The sequence below is a fragment of the Eschrichtius robustus genome, chromosome 1 (assembly GCF_028021215.1).
Source record: "Eschrichtius robustus isolate mEscRob2 chromosome 1, mEscRob2.pri, whole genome shotgun sequence".
Lineage (NCBI taxonomy): Eukaryota > Metazoa > Chordata > Mammalia > Artiodactyla > Eschrichtiidae > Eschrichtius > Eschrichtius robustus.
In genome coordinates, this window is record NC_090824.1 from 53,105,293 (window position 1) to 53,126,543 (window position 21,251).

A 21,251-nucleotide genomic window follows, 5' to 3' on the forward strand; every position below is an offset into this window, starting at 1 on the left:
GCCTGCAATTCTCTACTTAAACGTAACAAAAACGTTCCATTTTTAAAACAAATTGTGACAGGTGATGAAAAGTGGATACTGTACAATAATGTGGAATGGAAGAGATAGTGGGGCAAGCAAAATGAACCACCGCCAACCACACCAAAGGCCAGTGTTCATTCAAAGAAAGTTATACTGTATATATGGTGGGATTGGAAGGGAGTCCTCTATTATGAGCTCCTTCTGGAAAACCAAATGATTAATTCCAACCAGTTGGCCCAATTAGGCCAACTGAAAGCAGCAGTTGACGAAAAGTATCCAGAATTAGTCAACAGAAAACACATAATCTTCCATCAGGATAACACAAAACCGCACATTTCTTTGATGACCAGGCAAAAACTGTTACAGCTTGGTTGGGAAGTTCTGATTCATCCACTGTATTCACCAGACATTGCACCTTCGGATTTCCATATATTTCAGTCTTTACAAAATTCTCTTAATGGAAAAAATTTCAATTCCCTGGAAGACTGTAAAAGGCATCTGGAACAGTTCTTTGCTCAAAAAGATAAAAAGTTTTAGGAAGATGGAATTATGAAGTTGCCTGAAAAATGGAGGAAGGTAGTGGAACAAAAGGGTGAATACATAGTTCAATAAAGTTCTAGGTGAAAATGAAAAATGTGTCTTTTATTTTTACTAAAAACTGAAGGCACTTTTTGGCCAACCCAATAGTCACTCAATAAACACTAACTATAAAACTATAAAACTATTTAAAATATTCTCATGTAACTCTTCTAATATATTATAAACAGTACCATTGGGAATGTAAAGTTAAGTCACATTAAAAAATATGAACTAAACACTTAAGACTATATAAAATGCTAGTCTTTACTAAATGTTTAGCTACTGCAGAAACATTAATTTTTTTAGGGTACTAAAGGACCTCCTTTCATCCAAAGTTCTGTTCTAATATTTGTCTTCATTTTTCTGGAACTGCATTTTTAACTCTAAGCCACGGCACACAATATATTTAGGAAGTTTTAGGCTCTAATTTTCTTCTACTTCTTGTATTTCTTCCATTTCTATGATCACTGAGCAAGCATATTTCATTTGGTTGTCACTGAAGACTGTTCTATGTGCCTAATGCTTAGTTCTCACTTTTTAAATTCTTGAAATGTATTTGCAAGGTCTTTCATTTATATACCAGTGATGTTTACCAGAGACTCTGCCCGCATATCCACTTTTCATCCCTCCAGACAGCAGTGGCCCACCAAGGTAGGCAAGGATGGAAAACTTCAAAACTGCATGAACGACTGAGAGATTGACTGAAGCTGTGGACCCACTCGATGCTGTCTTTACCTGAGGGTTGTTGTATTCTTTTGTTTTGTTTTTTAATCAGGTAACTATTATGATAAGGAATATAAATTAGAAAAACTATAGGGAATGACAATCAAGACCTTCAAAGCTAAATGCAGATTGGCATTCATATACTATGTAAGTTAAAATGTTGATTACAAAGGACAGTTGGGAATTTGAAATATTAACAAATGCATTTTTTTATCCTTGTAATTCTCTTTTATCAGCTACTCTCTCATTATTTAAAATCACAACAAAGGAAGCTGAGGTTTATGGTCCAAGAACATGAATACAATCCCACAAACACACACTGGTACAAAATTAAAAAGATAGCAAATGAGCTTTGAACAGATTTTATAAAACCTAAGGACAAACGATAGCCTTGAAAGCCTAGACTTTAAATCAAACAAGAGTTCATAGAAGTGGGCAGGAGGTCGTTAAGGGAGAAAAGGTGTTCAGTTTCAGAATAAAAATATAGAAAGATATTCCAATGCAAATACACAGAGTCCCCAGGTATCAGGAATATTTTAGTAAAAGTGAAAGAAGAACAGTAGCGTAAGTCCTAGAAATTCCTTGAGAAAGGTACCTACAACCCACTTGAGTAGGAAAGAAATGGCCCACTTCCCCACCGGTAGATCAGGAAGACTACAGAACTTGCCTTGAAGCTCTGGGTCCTGCCTGAGGGGGCCCTTGAGTATCACAATAGCATAGACTGAGTCTGATTTTCAGGGACTGGGGCCTGGCAAGTCTTGCTTCACTGTGTTACAGGAGAAACAGGATTCTTCAAACCTCTAAGAAAGGGCAGAGATGGAGCTTTTAGACCAAAAGAACCTGTGATTTGCCTGAGAAAGATGCAGATTGAGTAGAAATATTGGCCATCGGCCAAGGCAGTTCCAAAAACAATGCAAAAGTGCTAGTACAGGACAAGAAAGACCCGATGAAGTTGACTAAATCCAAGAGAATATCAGTAGGAAACAGGATAAACCAAGTGACAGTTATCCCCTCCACCACCAAGCCAGGAGCACTTAAGCTGGGGAATGGGCTTCCTCTGCCCCTGCCCCACCTAAGTACTTCCCTAGGTGGTACCCAGTACACAAAGTGATTGGGTTAAATTTATCAAGTTCAAATCTTAAACGTATTAAGTTTAACCTGGATTGGCAAGAATTAGTATTTCATCAGCAGAAATGAGGTAAGTAGAATTCAGTTTTAGAAGAATAAAGAATATCTGATTTTTAAGAGAAGCACATTGGTGCTTATAAAATCCATACTTTCTCCAATTGCTATTGAATATAGCTTTCTAATACTCCTCCATGTCATGCTGTAAAACTGTTCTGAGCCTCACTCTCTAGAAGTCAGGATTTCCAGATATTGTGTGTTTCAAGTTACAGATCTTAGCATTCAGAAAAATTATGGCTCAGTTCTTCTTCAAATAGTGAAAATAGTCTTCTAAATTATATGAAAGCAACATATCTCCTAGGAACAGAAAAAGTTATATGAAAATTTTTTACAAATAGAAATGATAAATACTTTACACATTGTTTTCATATCAACATGCTTACCAGGTATGTTCTGGAACTGTCATCTGTAGTTATGTTTTAGGTCCACTTTCTCTGAGGGTTTTGTGGTATTACCTCCAAACAGTGGACTAATATTGTATTTTCTATTGCGTATGTGCAAACATTGCATTTAGTTTTCCATTTTTACATTTTGCACAGCTCACTGAGATACAATATGAAGTGAAGTGCTTAATTGCTTATTCCTCAACTACTGAAGTATATACTTTCATTATAGCTTTAAGTTAAATATTTAGAATCAAAGTTATTGCTTTTTTAATACACATATGAAGTTATCTACTCCAGAGTTTGTAATAAGTAACAAGATCAATGTACATGCCAACTAAAATTACTTGAGTAAAGCATCTCATTTTAACGACAGAATACCAGTCTCTCCTTGGGATGTACTATAAATACTGAGTGGTATTAAACTTATATTTAACATCCAGAAAAGTATACCTTGATTAAACTTGTATGTCTTTAGATAATAGTATAATGTCGAATTATTATGTATATATTCTTGTGGGTTTTTATCTTCTGAAATAACAGTAGTTTGCCTTTAGTTCATATATAATAATTTAAAAATCTAAAGACATTGAAAGAATTGACATTTGGATTATATTATTTTATAGAATGTTTAGTCTCCAAAACTGATAGAAACTTTGTAGTGTCTAGTATCAGCTATGCATGAGTAAAGTACTTTCTGTCAAATTAGGTTTTAGGTCCATTTTTACTAGTGTTTGTAAATTCAGTGACTGTATGCAGTTATCACTAAGTTAGATTTTCTGCTGCACTCATTGGGTCAGTTAAATATACACTGTGTGCTGGAATTTAATCTTGTCACATCTTTACCTAGTTAATGACCAGACACTATAGGTAAAAAAATTAATAAGAAATTGTTCCTGATATATAATCTATGTGCCAAAAAAGTACTTTTAAGTGTATTATAACTAAATATATAAAGACACTGGTTAAAACAATTAAGGGAGCAATTAATTCTGGGGAAGCAAAGGAAGAAATGATGCCAGATAGAGTCATTCTGGGTGTAACCAAATTTTGCAGCTGCTACTCTCTAGACAACCTTAGGAGAGTTACAGTAACTTGCTTCTTCCTCAGTTTCCTCAGTTTGTATAATAGGGCTAGTATTAGTTCCTACCTACTAAGGGTTGTGGTAGATTAAATATAGTAGGTATAATACAGTTAACATGGTGCCTGAGTGGCACATCGTAAGGATTAATAGATGTGGCAGGAGTAATCAGTGTAGAGGTGGAGAAGAAACCACTAGCATTAATGCTGTGGAACTAGCAAGGCTGAGCTGTGCCTCAACAAACATAGACTCTGGGGCACCTGCTTCCAAATTACCCTGTAAAGGAGGAGGTGCTTTAAAAAAAAAATGTATTTCTAAACTCACTGAAAAATTATATCTGTAGACTTCATTGAAGCAGAAATACTGGTGGTTAAGACTTGGAATTTTGGTTTTTAACAAGATTGTCCTGTGACTTTCATGCTTGCCTAAAAGTGAGAACCACTAACACAGTGTATTAAAAACACCAAATATAAAACTCCAGAGACTATCAACATTTAGAACTCAGGAAAAGGAAAAGCAGCCCGGCAAGCAGGTGAGTTGCCACAGATGTAGATGGAGGAAGCAATCAATACAAGAGCGCAATCTTTTTTTTTTTTTAAAGATTTATTTATTGATTGATTGATTAATTGACTGATTGATTGCTATGTTGGGTCTTCGTTTCTGTGCTAGGGCTTTCTCTAGTTGCGGCAAGCGGGGGCCACTCTTCATCGCGATGCGCGGGCCTCTCACTATCGTGGCCTCTCTTGTTGCGGAGCACAGGCTCCAGACGCGCAGGCTCAGTAGTTGTGGCTCACGGGCCTAGCTGCTCCGCGGCATGTGGGATCCTCCCAGACCAGGGCTCGAACCCGCGTCCCCTGCACTAGCAGGCAGACTCTCAACCACTGCGCCACCAGGGAAGCCCAAGAGCGCAATCTTAACATTCAAGGGAGAAAGCGTTTTAAGAAAACTCACGGTTGCCTGTCTCTTATTCTTCAATTCTCTCTTTGAAAAACAAAGAGAAATATTTCAGGCATAGCCAAAAATAATATAAGTATTTTTATATACCTGCTACCAATCTAAAAACTAAAAATCACCAGAGTTAAGTCCTTTGTTATCTCCTCACAATTGCATCTTCTCCTCTTGACGCTCTTCTAATCCACGTGACCAGTATGTTAAACATAGCATTTACTATTTTCTGCATTTCTGTATACTTTAATACATATCTATGCATCCCTTATCAAAATGCATATTTTGAACTTAAATTTTATAATATGTCTGCTTTAAAATTAATTTTCGCTCAATATTTTGTGAAATCCATCCATGGTGATGTATTATGGCTTAGGTTCGTTTTTCATGCTATATTTTAAATTATATTTTATAAAGAGTATACAATTTGATAATTCTATCTCTTACTGATGTTTAGATCATTCTCTGTGTTTTCTATGCCATGAATATTCCTGTTTCCTGTGTACACGAGTTTATCTGTTCTCATTGTAATATTGTTTTTATTGCCAAATGCTCTCCATACTTACACCAATTTACATACTCATAAAGACTATATTTTTAGAAGACAGTTTTCTGTAGGTCTCTTGCTTTTTTGCATAACATATGTGCAGAGGCACTGTCTTTTTATTCCAGCCTATCTTTTCAAGGTTATTTGCATAGCAAACATCCTTAGAATATAGAGACCTCCCCTGGAACAGAGGTAAAGCCCACTTAATATCTAGTATAATAAATATAATGTCTCCCTCTTGGGCAATGGTTAGACAGGCTTGGGTACTGTCAGTTATAAAACACTAAGGCCTCTTAAGCTCAGGGTCCTACAGATGTGATACAAACAGAAGGCATGTGCAAAATCCAATTGGGCACTTCTGCATCACCCTGTGGGAATTGGGAGGCAAAGGGAACCAGTTTGAAAGTAAAGCTTGTACCGTCTGCTGTGTCATGAATCCTTTTCTCTGACTCAGTAGTCTGGATTCTTCTGCTTGTGCCCATGAACTGTTGCAGGCTAACTTGTTAGCTTGGAAGTAGACTAAAATCTTACCCATCCACCCTCTGCTGCTGCAGGTTCTTGACAGGTATAAAGATTCTCATTGTTTTATATTTGCAACAAACCTTAATGCGGTTATCTTTATAAGCTTTTATCTGGAAAATGACATTGTGGCTTTAATTTTCACTTCCTTGATTCACCGTGAGGCTGAGACTTTTCTCTAATTAGTTATTTGGGCTTTCTCATTTATGAAATACCTGTTCCTATTAGGCTCATTTTGCTATTGAATTCTTTTTCTTATTTAGTTATAGGAGTTTTTAGTATATTCTGATTAACTGTATTTGTTCTAAATATCTTTTTTCAAGCCTCGGCCTTTATTTCACCTGTTTAATGAGGAGCGCTGTTGAGAAGAAATTTTTATGCTAAAATTTTAAATTTAATATTAATTTCAAATTTAAGATTGGCTAATTTATCAATCTTTTCCTTTACTAATTGTGCTTTTCTATTCTGTTTAAGAAAGTAACACCTTACCTGAGGTCATAATGACATTCTTCTGTGTTTTTTCTAAATGATTTAACTTTTGCCTTTTAAATTTAAGTATTTGAAAAAAAAAAAAATTTAAGTATGCGATCCTCCTGAGACTGCCTTTTCTTTTTTTTTTTAAAGTATTTAGCCTGCATTTCTGCTTCGCCTCCAGATCATTTAGTATTACATGACTTTTTTTTTTTCAGGGATGTATTTTTTTTTAAGATTTATTGATTGATTGATTGATTGATTGCTATATTGGGTCTTCGTTTCTGTGCTAGGGCTTTCTCTAGTTGTGGCGAGCGGGGGCCACTCTTCATCGCGGTGCGCGGGCCTCTCACTATCGCGGCCTCTCTTGTTGTGGAGCACAGGCTCCAGACGCGCAGGCTCAGTAGTTGTGGCTCACAGGCCTAGTTGCTCTGCGGCATGTGGGATCTTCCCAGACCAGGGCGCGAACCCGTGTCCCCTGCATTAGCAGGCAGATTCTCAACCACTGCGCCACCAGGGACGGGAAGCCCTGCCTTTTCTTTTTTCTTTTCCTTATAAGATATGCAATAGGGATTACATTTATGTATTTTTTTATATACATAACCAATTGAGTAGTATATATTTTCATGTCTTCTATTGAACAACCCCACAAATCTATATATGGGCTTTCTGTTCCATTTCATTATTTGGTTTGTCATTTGTCTAATGCTGTGCTAATAGCACATACTTGAGATTTTCATTTCCAGAAATATAGCAGGCTAGGCTATATAATTAGGATTAACCCACCCTCAGAAAACAAGCAAATATATAAATATATGAATATGTATATATATACACATTAACATATATAGAGTGTGTGTGTGTGTGTGTGTGTGTATATATATATATATGGTGCAGGCACACACACACATCCCTTAGGTAAAAATCTAAGGGACAATGGAAAATCAAAGTAATAAATGGGATTTCCCACCCAAATTGCTTTTGTCCTCAGCTATTAACCAACCCAGACAAACTTGAACTTTCTTATAGTTTGGCAGTGGTGAGGCAGACAAGATTGAAAACCCAAGGCCTGCCCAAAGCAAGGGATCATCTCCACTTTAATCTGTGACGCCAAAGGGCTTCATATTCAAAGTAAAAGTGAACCATACTATTGATGCCCCTAGGAGCATATCAGAAACAAAGGTACATCTCTAACGGAATATAACTTTGTCCTAGGCCCCAAAGAATCCCCAGCAGTAGTATTTTTAGCCACATGACCAACACACAGTTAAAAATACCAGGAACATTATTATATAATTCTTTTAATTTCAGGCTGGACAGCAGCGATGGTGGGAACAGGAGATTAAAATAAATGGGAATATTCAAAAGGGAGAATTAATTACATATAACTTGACTGAGCTAATTAAACCAGAGGCTTATGAAGTCCGACTGACTCCTCTCACCAAATTTGGAGAAGGAGATTCAACAATTCGTGTCATCAAATATAGTGGTAAGTAGCTTTTCATTTAAAAGTATTTATTTGCATGCTAAACTCTCTAGAAGGTTGTAACTATCTACCAAATTTAGACACAAAATAAAACTTAGCATATTGACTCTCTGGGTCATTAACCAAGTGAAAAAAAATCCCACAATACTTAATCATCATAAATTGTAATATTTGGTTATAAGTAGAGATATAGAAAAATGCTTAATTAACATTGAACCTAGGTGATAATGTCACAGTGTCTTTTTATTTTCTATCCCATAGTTATGAAGCAGTATGTATATATATTTTTTCAAATTCTTGATGATTTTAAAATTAATATCATTAAGAAATTAGGAAATGTGATTGAATTTTAAGTTTTTTTTCATTTTTTAGAGCAGTTTTAAGTTTACAGAAAATTGAGTAGGAAGTGCAGGGTGTTCCCATATATGCCTTCTCCCCCTGTCACAGTTTCTCCTATTATTAACGTCCTACATTAATGTGGCACATTTCTTACAACTGATTAACAAATATTGATACATTATTAAAGTCAGTAGTTTACACTGGGGGGTCATTATTTGTGTTGTACAGTTATATGGATTTTGACAACTTTGTAATGTTATTTATCCACCCTTACAGTATCATATAGAATATTTTCACTGCTCTAAAATTCCTCTGTGCTCCACCTATTTATCCTTCCATCCCTCCTCCAACCCTGACAACCACAGATCTTATATCTATAGTTTTGCCTTTTCCAGAACACTGTGTATTTGGAATCATACAACATATAACCTTTCCAAACTGGTTTATTGTACTTAGCAATACACATTTAAAGCTTTTCCATATCTTTTTGTGGCTAGGTAGCTCATTTCTTTCTATTGTTGAATAATATCCCGTTGTGTAGATGTACCACAGTTTGTTTATCCATTCACCTATTGAATGACATCTTAGTTGATTTTTTTTGGTCATTTTTTTCTTTTAGATCACTAATATTAATGTGTATATGTTAGTTATAGTTTGCATTTATAAACAATATGCATTTAATATTTCTTTACTATTTAAATGTCCTACTTAAAAGTAGAAAATAGTATAAACCTGTGAAAAAAAGTTGGTAAAAAACTTTCTAATAGTTCAAATAGAAATAATGGTGATTAGATATGATATTATTTTTAACATATACCTGACAGATTAATATTTTATCAGTTGAGATTTATGTACATCTTTTCGGTTTAAATTTATAATATTCAAAGCCTAGCTCTAAAATCATCAATGTATTTTTCAAGGTTGAATAAGTCACTGGCAAATATTTCATATGTGTTTCATTACTTCAGTGGAATATTATTCTTTTTATTATTGATTGTTAAGGTTTGAGTTAAAAAAAGATAATAGAATGAGGTTTTTTGCAGCTGAAGTTCTCCATTCTGTTTAGCATTAAGTATTTTTTCCTACTTAAGAGGGAAACAGTGAATACTGTCAGAAGTAAAAAAATAAAGTGAAATTATTAAAAACTCATTAGAGTTGTGAAGTCACTTTTCTTCACTCTCATCAGTCAGAGTACACATTGGGCATTATATATTCAATTTTCATTAAAAAATTGAAATATATAATGTATAGTGGAATATTCATACAAGATCAAGGAATGTAAAAGCATTAGAATCACTGTGTGTATTTCCTTGAATATGATTCTTTTAAAAATGTACATTTTCTTGTTAGTGATATAAATATTATTGCAGAAGAGCAATTGTTATTCTGTAATCACCTTCCTGATTCCGTCGAGCAAACAACTAGATAACATCCCAGTATATTTTTCTAAATTTTTAGTGTCATATGTTTTTATAAAATATGAATTATCTCCTCCTAACTAGTATTTATGCTCCCTGCCCCTAAGTTGTAAAACTGTAAACATGTAATATGGAGGGGCATTGGAAACCATGCATTACTATCCATTCCTTTAAAAGATGAAGATATTAAGACCCAGAAAGTTTGTGTCCTGTAGAGTTAAACAACTATGAAATGACTAACTCTGACTAAAACTAGGGCTCACTCCTCCATGACAGAAATCTTTACTTATTTGCTAAGTTTAGAAATTATTAGAACTTGTCTTACAGAGATATAGAAAAAAATCTTCATAAACTCAGTAGCTCTTATTGAAAACTCTGAGGTGACAAATGAAATGAAAAATAAATCTGGAAAATAGATATTATGTTTAGTTCCAACTTTCTTTAATTATCTTTATACCTTAGGCATGCTTATTAAAATCTTAAACATTTTAATTAAAAATTACTTCTATATACTATGGACTTGGGTAAAGTATACTTTAGTGTATATAAGCATATAATGTATATAGGCATCTATAAGAAATTTGACATGCTAGTTGGAAAAAAGAAAAATAGACTCACTGCAATATTTCAAATTTAGAATTGCAAATTTTCACAAGGTTAATTGTGATATTTATAGTGAATTTGGTGACTAAAATATTGTAGGAGAAGTCTCAAAATTCAGTCTGGTCAGAGGTTACATGTAGCTGTGACATTTCTTAGAACTAAATTATAATTTAAAGATGCTTACTTCTTTCAAAGACAATATATAAAAATTGTAACTTCATATTATTGTAATTATGAAATAATTTTAATTTTTAACAATTAATTTTCAAATTAAAATATACCAATACCTTGCAAGAAAGGGAATTATTTTTTCTCCCCTTCAGTGGAACTAATAAATGTATAGCCCCTTCTCTGTGTTATTCATTTCATAATTTACAATGGGGAATGAACAATTAGAACAATTAAAATAATGGGAATAGTCTGTCTTCTCAATGTAGAGATAGTAAAAAGTAATTTATTGAGAAACTAATCACTTTGTTAAAATTGATCTCAGTGTACTAAACTTAACAATTATATATGAACTTACTTCATGCATGTGTGTGTATTTTTGACTATCGTACTTTACTAGTATGTCCAAGTTTAACAAAAGTGGTTAATGGCAAATACTAGGAATTTACAACAAAGTAGACAACCTTCTGGAGGTTAGATTAACTGTCCATTGTAATTTTGGGAGACTGCAATAATGCTTTCTTTTATCCAGAATGGAATTTTCTCTCAGAGTGATAAATGCCTAATTGATGTATACAGCTACCATTTTGTCTCTTAGGTTAGACATATTTTTGATGCTGTTTCAGTAATATTTAAAGTATTCATTCCTCTTCAGGTAGAAGTCACTTGGCACTTGTATTGCAAACACAATTAGTTTTTTGAGATAAATATTTATTCTGGTACACGAAAATACATATGCATTGCTTAGCATTTGAAGACTGTGTGTGTGTGTGTGTGTGTGTGTGTGTGTGTGTGTGTGTGTGAATGTAATTAAAGCAGCATCAAAGTAGCTATTTGTTTTGGGACACACATAATGACATGATATGAAGATTGCTTTAGTTTCACCAGAAGTAGATAACAGCAAAAAAAAAAACTAAAGTGTAATCTCTGTTGGATAATTGCATTCATTGTTAAAACATCTAGATTATAGGTTGTCAGCCTCAGTTTTGATTTCTCGGTTTTGTTTAGCACTGGTTAAGATATAAAAGATCAGCAACTCCATTCCTTGGAAAATGAACAAATCCCACAGCTATTTAGCATTGATCTTTTGGGTACTTTGAGGCTGTTACTGCTGAGCTCCAAAGTAGATTCTATTCAATCCTCTAGAACAAAATGGATTACAGATATAATTCTCCATGGCCACAGTGGGCAAGATCATTAAGTTTTGGTTAGGCACTATGAGACACTGATTAGACTTTGATTTATAAAAGACATTCAAGCCATGCTAACATTATTTTTTGCTTTTCTTGTAGCTCCTGTTAATCCTCATTTGAGTAAGTATATTTTCACTTTAAAAATGGCACTCTATTGGCGAAAAATAGAAAATGCATAAACATACAAAGATTATTTAGCAACTGTTCATATTTGGTTTAAAATAGAATGGCTTAGAAACAGTAAAACTGACCTAATTGTAAATTTTAAATTTCAAAGGATATGGGTGTAAAGAAAAATAATTTAATATTGATAATTGACTTTTGCTAAATATGGAGCCATTTCCCCAACATGCTTAACATTTGTTATTTGTATAACTGTAGTTTACACAAATAACAAATGTTATTTGTGTAAACTACAAATAATAAACTGTTGTTTCTTTTGTGGCATTGCATATTATTTGGATTGCTGTTATTTGTTTCTTTAATTTTCATTCTTTGATTTCTACATTCTACTCATGAAATATTATATTTACTTAGAAAGTTAGTATTTGAATGGTTTAAGCAAGATTTTTCATGGATCATTATTCTATATCCCAATCTTATATGGAGAAGAAGATAATCTGAGCACCATCCTCTTGATAATATTTCATTTTAAAATTAAGAATTGATTTTTGTCTTCTATTTTGTGTCTAGCAATATATTGTTCTTGTCTAACAAAAGAGAGAAGAGCCAACTTTTTACTCTTACGCAAATCCATTCAACATTCTCAGTTTCCTATACTTAGTGAAGAAAATGTCCAAGTCTTTTTTCTCATTTTACTGTATTCTCTTTTCTGCAATAGCCTTTAACTGACTATATAACAAAGACCAAATTCTGTAACCTCTGTTCTTGCTGTATTTCTTACCAAAGATCCTCTTTTACTCTGCTTTTGCATATCCAAATACTAATACTGAATATTTTTATAGATCTTTATTGTTCACATCTTGCTTCAGTGCATAAAAGTTCATTTAGTCATCACAATGACCCTTTAATGTGGATATTATTATCAACTCTTTGAGGTTCATTTTTCTTATAATGTTTAGCACAAATACTTCTTCCTCCATTAATTATTCCCTCATTTTGATTTTCCATAACAATTTATCTTCATCTATGTGGAAGCTATTTTTGGTTTTCTCATATCCTCCAGTAGACTGTAAGATACTTAAGAACTAAATCTGTTTCTAATTTCTCTCTGCATCTCACTATCTTTGTGTCTATCACAGCATCTCATATTTAGCAGGTGTTCAATGATCATTTGCTAAAAGAACAAATACATGACAGTTTCAAGATGAATTAATGGCATAAATCAGGTTCTCCCTGGCTTCTACCCAGGGTACTATTGCTAATTAGTTACTATATTGATTATAATTCTTTTGAAGGTAAGTTCTCTGACTGCACTTCCAGTAGAAATGTTTAAAAACAGTTGTCATGAGAAGATTAAAAGTAAATACAGTCCATTAATGGACACTTAGGTTGTTTCTATTTCTCGTATATTGCAAATAATACTGCATTGAACATGTGAGTGCAAATATCTCTTTAAGATACTCATTTCATTTCCTTTGGTTATATATTCTTAAGAGGTATTGCTGGATAATATGGTAGTTCTGTATTTAGGTTTTTTTAGGAACCTTCATACTGTTTTCCATAATAGCTGTACCAATTTGCATTGCCACCAATAGTATAAAACTACTATACTCTTGATTACTGTAGCTTTGCAATATATTTTAAAATCAGTAAGTGTGATGTTTCCAGCATTGTTCTTCCTCCTCCTAATTGTGTTGGCAATTTGGGGTCTTTTGTGGTTCGATAAGAATTTTAGGAATATTTTCTATTTCTATTTAAAAAAAAAAACGCCACTGGCATTGTCATGGGGATTGCATTGATATATAGACCACTTTGGGTAGTATAGAGATTTTAACAGTATTAATTCTTCCAATCCAAGAACACGAGACATCTTTCCATTTATTTGTGTCTTCTTTAATTTCTTTCATCAACGTTTCGTAGTTTTCAGTGTACAAGTCTTTCATCTCTTTGGCTAAGTTTATTCCTAAGTATTTTATTCTTTTTGATGCTACTGAAAATGAGATCGTTTTCTTAATTCCCCTTTCTGATAGTTCATTGTTAGTGTATAGAAACACACAGATTAATTCAAGGGCATGATCCCAACTTCAAGGGCTCCACTCCCAGGAATATCTGATAAATCTAATCCATTGCAGGGGGAAAAAAATGGGAGTTTTTATTACTTAGGTGTTTATATCTTTATGAATTGCAGGGAATCTGTACTCAGTTTTGACTTCATTATTTACTAGCTGGAATTAGCCAAAGCTTTCTCCTACATGAGCCTCATGAGTTAACATTTCTGTATTTTCACAGAGTTCTTATAAGTTTGAATGAAATAATATAAACTATGTTTATTTTTTTTCAGTTAAGGATAATTTTAGTTTTGTTTCTAGTGGAGATTATAAACTCCATTATTTACCCCCCTGTTTCAAGCAGGGTCCATCCCAGTAAGAAAACCTTTTGATACCTAGAAACATTACTACCACCCTCATTTCAGGGACACTTAAGGAAAGCTCTCAGTGAACTTGTCGTTGGGCCTTAACTCAGCATGTGGCTGGCATCCAAGAAATCCCAGTCCTTCCACAGGGTCTTCATAAAGTTCTTTTCATTACTTTATTTCTAGTGAATTTCAAGCACCTGGCAAATCCACATTCAAATAAAGCATGAAAGATAACTACTTTTAAAAATAATTTGCCATTATCTTCCCCTAAGTAAACTTCATTTGTGCAAATGGGTATACGTGAAAGCATCTCGAGACATGGAGTGAAAAATTGTAACCTCAAGATATACAGCTTTAAAGTGCTGTTGGGTAAATTAATAAAGATCTTTTTCTAATTGACAGTTTTGTTTGGATTGTACCTATACTTGAACAATGAAAGCTGGGGAAATTCTTCAGCCATAATTCAAGCATGCATTGTACTCTTTAATTTCAATTATCTGTATATTTCAGAGGAAAATGGTTTGGGTTTAAATTATTAAATAAGAGACTGATTTACATATCAAGATTATTTTTCATTTTCATTAAAATTGAAATAGTTTTAAGTTCAGTCATCATCTTGTGCATTATTTTGGCTATGGTGCCATTATTGCAATCTTGCATTATTATTGCTGTATAATGTTTTAAATTTTTCTTATAAGAATGTTGCAATATTTGTATTCATTTAATTTATTTTAATTATTTTAATTAAAATTTGTCAACAGGAGAATTTCACTGTGGATTTGAAGATGGTAACATTTGTTTGTTTACCCAAGATGATACAGACAATTTTGACTGGACAAAGCAAAGTACTGCAACAAGAAATACAAAATATACTCCAAACACTGGACCTAACGCTGATCGTAGTGGCTCCAAAGAAGGTATGAGGGTATGAAATGTTATGTTCATGACAATCATACTCCAGCCTTGGACTTTTTAGAAATGCTGTTAATACAAAATGCAAGATAATGTTTAGCAATAGATTTGAAGATTTTGGAATAAAACATGAAATTTTTATGTACCATACAAATAATTCAGATATTTCCAAAGTTTGTAATCATTAATTTTCACTCAGAACTCACTGACATATATAGAGAGTTTAGGAATTTTTTTTTGATAATTCAAGTCTAAAATTCCAATTTTGTCTCAAGTTTTTATACATTTTAAACAATTTTATCTTTATATAGGTTATTTATTCTTTATATTATGTTTGTATATATAGATTTTATAAATGAGATGCAGACTCTCCTATCAATCTTTACTTTGTGTGAAAACTCTAAAACTTCTCAGTGATTTTAAATTTCATGTTGCCTAATAATAATTTGCTTAAACATTTTATTTTGTCTTTTTAAAGGTTTTTATATGTACATTGAGACATCTAGACCCAGATTGGAAGGAGAAAAGGCTCGACTTCTCAGCCCTGTTTTCAGCATAGCTCCCAAAAACCCTTATGGACCCACGAACACTGCATATTGTTTCAGCTTCTTTTATCACATGTATGGACAACATATAGGTGAGATGGAAAGAATTACTATGTTTATTCTAAAGTAAATCGTAACTCAGAAGAAAAAGGTTCACAAACACATAGCATGAAATCAATTTTAGTCAAAGAGTATCATCATTGACTTTTAAACGGCTTACTGGCAAATTGCAAAATAGGATGCTAAGAATGTTCCCCCATCATGTCCTAATTCCCCAAATTTATATTAAAATTCGAAATTTGGGTGCATTACCTACCTCCTCTAGAATCCTAACTCAGGCAGACCATCAATAGGTTAAGGTCTTTATGAGATCTTCTTGGGAATTAATACCGGTATAATTTACTCTGTTACTTTCCAAAGAAATTTGCTTGAATAACGACTCAGTGTATATTAATGACCGTGAAAAGAAGCATTGCCGTACTTGGAAGACAAGTGCTTTTAGCACTATCTACACTTTTGGAATATTGGTGATAGTTTCTTGTTTATAAACTATGCCTAACACACCTAGTAGGATTTAAGAACATCCTTGATCCTGAAAAACATACAAATATGAAGACACACTCCCTGCCCTTAGAGACCTTAAGAGTAACAAAGGCTAAGATGAGTAAATACGCAATCATGCTAGACACAATACCACATAACCTTGAGAATGAACCTAACAAACCTGGTAAGGGCCGGGGATGGAAGGAATTCATACAGATCTACAATTCTTGATGTGCACTTCTAAAATCAAAACAACTGAACACAAAATTGTTTTAAACGTAATTATCTGCCAACACATGCTAACCTGATCTACATGTTTTAGAATATCTGGCCTGAAGTGATATGAACATATGTATAGTCTTTATTTATCCAAATGAGTGTGAACATATGTACTATTTACAGCAAAAATATTACTATGTTTAATTATGGGATTCTGTTTCAGTTCTTTCCTGGGGATGTCACATAATATACAAGACATACACTCTTTTAGCTTTCTAAAATAAGACAAAATTCTGAATGGTGAAGCATATCTAGCTCCACAGAGGTTGGCAAGGGATTGTGGATCTCTGTCTATTTGGAGGATAAGGCAACGCTTTGGGACAAAGGGAAATGTTTCTCTATGAAAGAAGTGTACATTTTCAATAGACAGAGATAAGCATAAGGAAGATTAAAGCACTGGTAATGGGGAAGTAAAATGCAAGATGTGAGGATAACATTGTCTTAAGATAAATTTAACAAAACTAAAAATGTAAATATTTTCATATAAAGTAACAAAATTGTGCACATGATATATACCAGCTACTATACTTATTTAAGTGAAGTAATCCTTTTAATAAATTTATAAAAATGAGCATCATTATCCATCTTTCACAGTTGAGAAAACTGAACCTCAGTGAGTTTGTATGAATTACAAGTAACTGGTTATGCTGGTGTTCAGATTCATAGCCAACATTATTACCAGTATTCTTCACAGTGGAGCAGTAGGTGACAAGCCCAGAAAGGAAAACTCTTATGCAGTAAAAAATGCCCTCAACATGAAGTTAGGAAACCTGGGTGGGAATTGGGTTGTAGCAGTCAGTCACTGTAAGAATTTACAGAAGTCACTTAAAATGTCTGGATCTTGGTCTCCGCATCTGTAAAATAGGAATAATAATTCCTATTTAGTTCAAGTTAAATGAGATAACATATATAAAATCTTCTATCAGATGGTAGACACTCATAATCTTAGGTTACTTTGAATTTCAAAGAGCAGCAATATTAGCAATAATAAAGTAATAGCTAATATTTATGAAGTACTCATGATGGACCAGGACACTATTCCTAACACGTGATGGATTATTTCTCTTAATGTTCACAGTAAACATTTGCACTCATTAAAATTGTTATCCTGTTTTTTATAGATAAGGAAACTAAAATATAGGGAATTTTAATGACCATGCCCATCATATCATAACTGATAAGTAGTGAAGCCAAAATACTAATCTGGGAAGCTGGACACATAGTTTGCGTGCTTCGCCACTCTTCAGGGAGACCTTTGCAATGTTGTGAAAGCTTAGCTATTTAGTAGTCAGGGCGGAGTTATTACGGATTTTGTGCAGACAGCAAGCATAGTGAGATCTATGATTTGGAAAAATAAATCTTACAAGCGTGGGTAAAATTATTGAGAAACAGAATATAGACTGGAAAAGCAATTAGAAAACTATGAGAATAGTCATGGGTTCACTACGGCCTAAACTATGAAGGAAATAAATCTCCACACAATTACCAAACCATCTTACTTATTGTGAGATTACTCTCATTACAAAGATAAAATTAGCTCAACTCTAATTCTTCCCTTTAGTTGATGAGGTATGATTTTACTTACTCTCTATTTCGAATATATTTCATGGACCTTTTTTTCTCCCAATTTACCTTGGAACAGGCATATTTAAAATGGTTTTTAAATAAATAATTCCAAGATCAATATTTTGAATTACTTTAATGAGTAAACTATGTATTTACCTTATTTTTGAGGCTGGCTACCTTAGAGCTCCCTCTCAAACTTTCTCCATATTTAGGCTGAATCCCAAGATAATTTCAATATACTTTTAACTTCACAGTTGTTATTCTTAGGCTCTTTATTGTCAGTGAATGCCTGCTTGTTCTGCTAGTTTTGTTCTGCTTATTTCAAAGAGAAGGCAGTTCTCCATTTCTTCCATGTTCTCAAACATTTACCACTTTGATACCTGTGCCATTTCTCTGCTTCCTCAGATGGTTGAAGGTTGCAGGTATTAGGTCTGTCACTTGGGTCCCCTCTCAGCAGGACACAATCATGCTGCTTACTAAAATCTAGGCAAAAATATCTGTTCCAGACATGACTAATCGGTGATGGCTAGGTGAACTACCTCATTAGAGAGATGCTGCCTGTATCTAAAACCCTTCCTCTTTGCAAATATTATTCTAAGACACTCATTCATCTGTTAAACTGGGGTGCATTTATAGTCACTGGTTTTTACAAATTACAGTCTTAGTTTTATTCCTTCTTTTGGAAATCCAGATTCAAAAATGATTTGTCCTGGATTTCTAATAGCCTACTTGCAGTTATTACTTCTTGATCAACCATAAATAATCATTGCTCTTTTAACTGGGACTAACGGACAGTATATCACTGAGAAGAGTCACAATTTTTTTAATAATACAGAAAAGGGTGATCAGTTATTCATTATTTAGAAAAGAGTTTCCTCTTTGAAATAAAGTCAGATATGTTATATTACTTATCTATTGCTGCATGATAAATTTCTCCCACATTTTGTACCTTAAAACACAATCATTTATGATCTCACATTTTCTGTGGGTCAGGAGTATGGGTATGGCTTATCTTGAGTGTCTGTAGCTCTAGGTCTCTCATGAGGTTGCAGATAAGCTGTCAGGTAGGACTGCAGTCTAGTTTGAAGACCTCATTTGGGGATGATACCCTTCTAAGCCCACTCACTAGGTTTTTGGCAGGTCTCAGTTTTTTGCCATGTGATGTCTCTATAGGACTGTCTCATGGCAGCAGGCCTCCTCCAGAGCAAGCGATCTATGAAGAGAGAGCAAATACATGCCCAAGACTTTTTAATAACCTGATCACTGGAGTGATATCCCATAACTTATTCTATTTATTATAACTGATTGATCATTCCAGCTCACATTCAGGGGGAGGAAATGACACAAGAGTGTTAATCCTAGGAGGTTGAAATCATTGGGTAGCATCTTAGAGGTTATCTGCCACAGTGGTACAATTTCTTGTTAAGTTTTCATCAAAATTGATTTAAGAAAAAATAAATGAGAGCTCTAATGTGTCACCCTTTAACTGCTGATTTATATGTACATGATATAATACAATGTACATGATCTGGCTATTGACAATAATATAAGACTATTTCAGCAATCCTATGACCACTAGTAGGCATTTTGATTGATTAATCAGCTAAATTTCTAATTTTCTTACAAAGAAATTGAACCTCATATGAGGTCACTGGATATGACAAGACCTTATTAAAAATCAGTAAAGTATGTACTTCATTTATTTCTAGAAATGAGAATGTGAAATATAAGCATCATAACATACCAGGAAATTAAATATAAAAATACAAAAGACACTTATGAATACATTCATTGAACTTGATAACAATGGTTCAAATACAGTTGTGCCTCTAGAAAGCTAATTTCACTGTGGAACAAATGGGAAGCAAGAAAAAGGAGTTCATTAATGACATCTATTCTCATGAATCTTGAGGGTGAGGAAGAAGTGATAAAGTAGAGAGACGTGGGATTGTAGAAGGACTTAAACAAGAGAAAAAAGAGTTAAAAGAAAGGGTAAGTTTAGAGATACACAAATCAGAGGGAAGCAAGTTTCTTGAAGAGATGAGAATTTAGAGGTCTGGTGGGGGATTAGCCTTGAAGAGGATACTAATGTCTCTTCTACTGAGATGGGATGAAAACAATTAAGAATGTGGCTTCTGATTCATTCTTAGATGCAAGAACAGCAAACAGATGTAAAATTCGTCTTCCGAACAGTTTCTATTTCCTCTTTAAAATAAATGCAAAGGTTTCATTTTCAAAGAGTAAACCTTTTTAGGAAAGTGGTAAAAGGAAATCGATACTGATCAGGGATATAGAGAGAGTTGGAGAGGTTGGAGATCAGGACATCAATTCTCAGCGTTTTGAAATGTATTTTAGGATATAATGCTCAGTTCGACTCTCCATCCCTTCTTGTGTATTGTACTGAATTAGTCTGCTAACTGCCTTCCTTGCTGTCTCTTTGGCCCCTAGTTTCTGGGGATAAAGATCATTCTCTAATACTAGTAATGTTAGGGCCTCAAGGATACATGCTTTTCTGACATCTCCTTGGGGCAGCTCCATGGTTTATTCCAGTTATACCTGAAGTTCTCCAGATCAATCTGTGTTGTATCTGGGGCTTCTTTACAGACTCTGTTTTTTGTCCTGCTTGAACTGTATGCTTGGGAAGAGCAGAAACAATGATTCTTCCCATCACATGGTACCCTGCAAATGTAAATGTTTATTTGACCACTCCATAAATATTTATTAAGTAAATTAATATTTTTTTAAAACATATGGTAGAAGTAGTACTTTTTCTCCTCTTTAATCATCTAGGTTACTCATATTCTTCCTTCAAAATCCAACTCAAAGACATCTGCTAAAATTCCTCCCCATCCTCCCTGCTCCTTCTGTTCTCATAACACCTGGTGCACATCTTTGTCATAATGTTTGTCACCCTGACCCCTGTTAGACTGTAAGCTCCTTGAGAGCAATAGCATGATTTATTTATATTTGATCCTCTGGAAAAAACAAATGCTCAATAGATTTTTAAAAAATCATCCAAAAATAGATACTTTAGCTTCTGAGTGTGCTAGAAGAATGACAACATGAGGGAAATGAAAGTATGAGTTTAGATTGAAACCAGAAGGTAGTTTCACCAAGACCTTATAGGATAGGTTGGAAAAAAAATAGAAGTTAATCACTGACTTAACTTGAATTTGAATTTAAGTTATCTGGCAGCTAAAGTGTAG

The 21,251-nt window shown here is 33.7% G+C and overlaps 1 protein-coding gene across 1 annotated transcript in view; it reads left to right on the forward strand.

Annotated features, from left to right (window-relative positions):
* MDGA2 (MAM domain containing glycosylphosphatidylinositol anchor 2) overlaps nt 1-21,251 on the forward strand; it is an 814,342-nt gene that overhangs the window by 760,089 nt on the left and 33,002 nt on the right. Inside the window, exons 11-14 of the mRNA XM_068545716.1 lie at nt 7,766-7,943; nt 11,761-11,781; nt 14,962-15,117; nt 15,591-15,749. Of these exons, the coding sequence (XP_068401817.1) occupies nt 7,766-7,943; nt 11,761-11,781; nt 14,962-15,117; nt 15,591-15,749 (514 nt within the window). The remainder of the gene's footprint in view (nt 1-7,765; nt 7,944-11,760; nt 11,782-14,961; nt 15,118-15,590; nt 15,750-21,251) is intronic.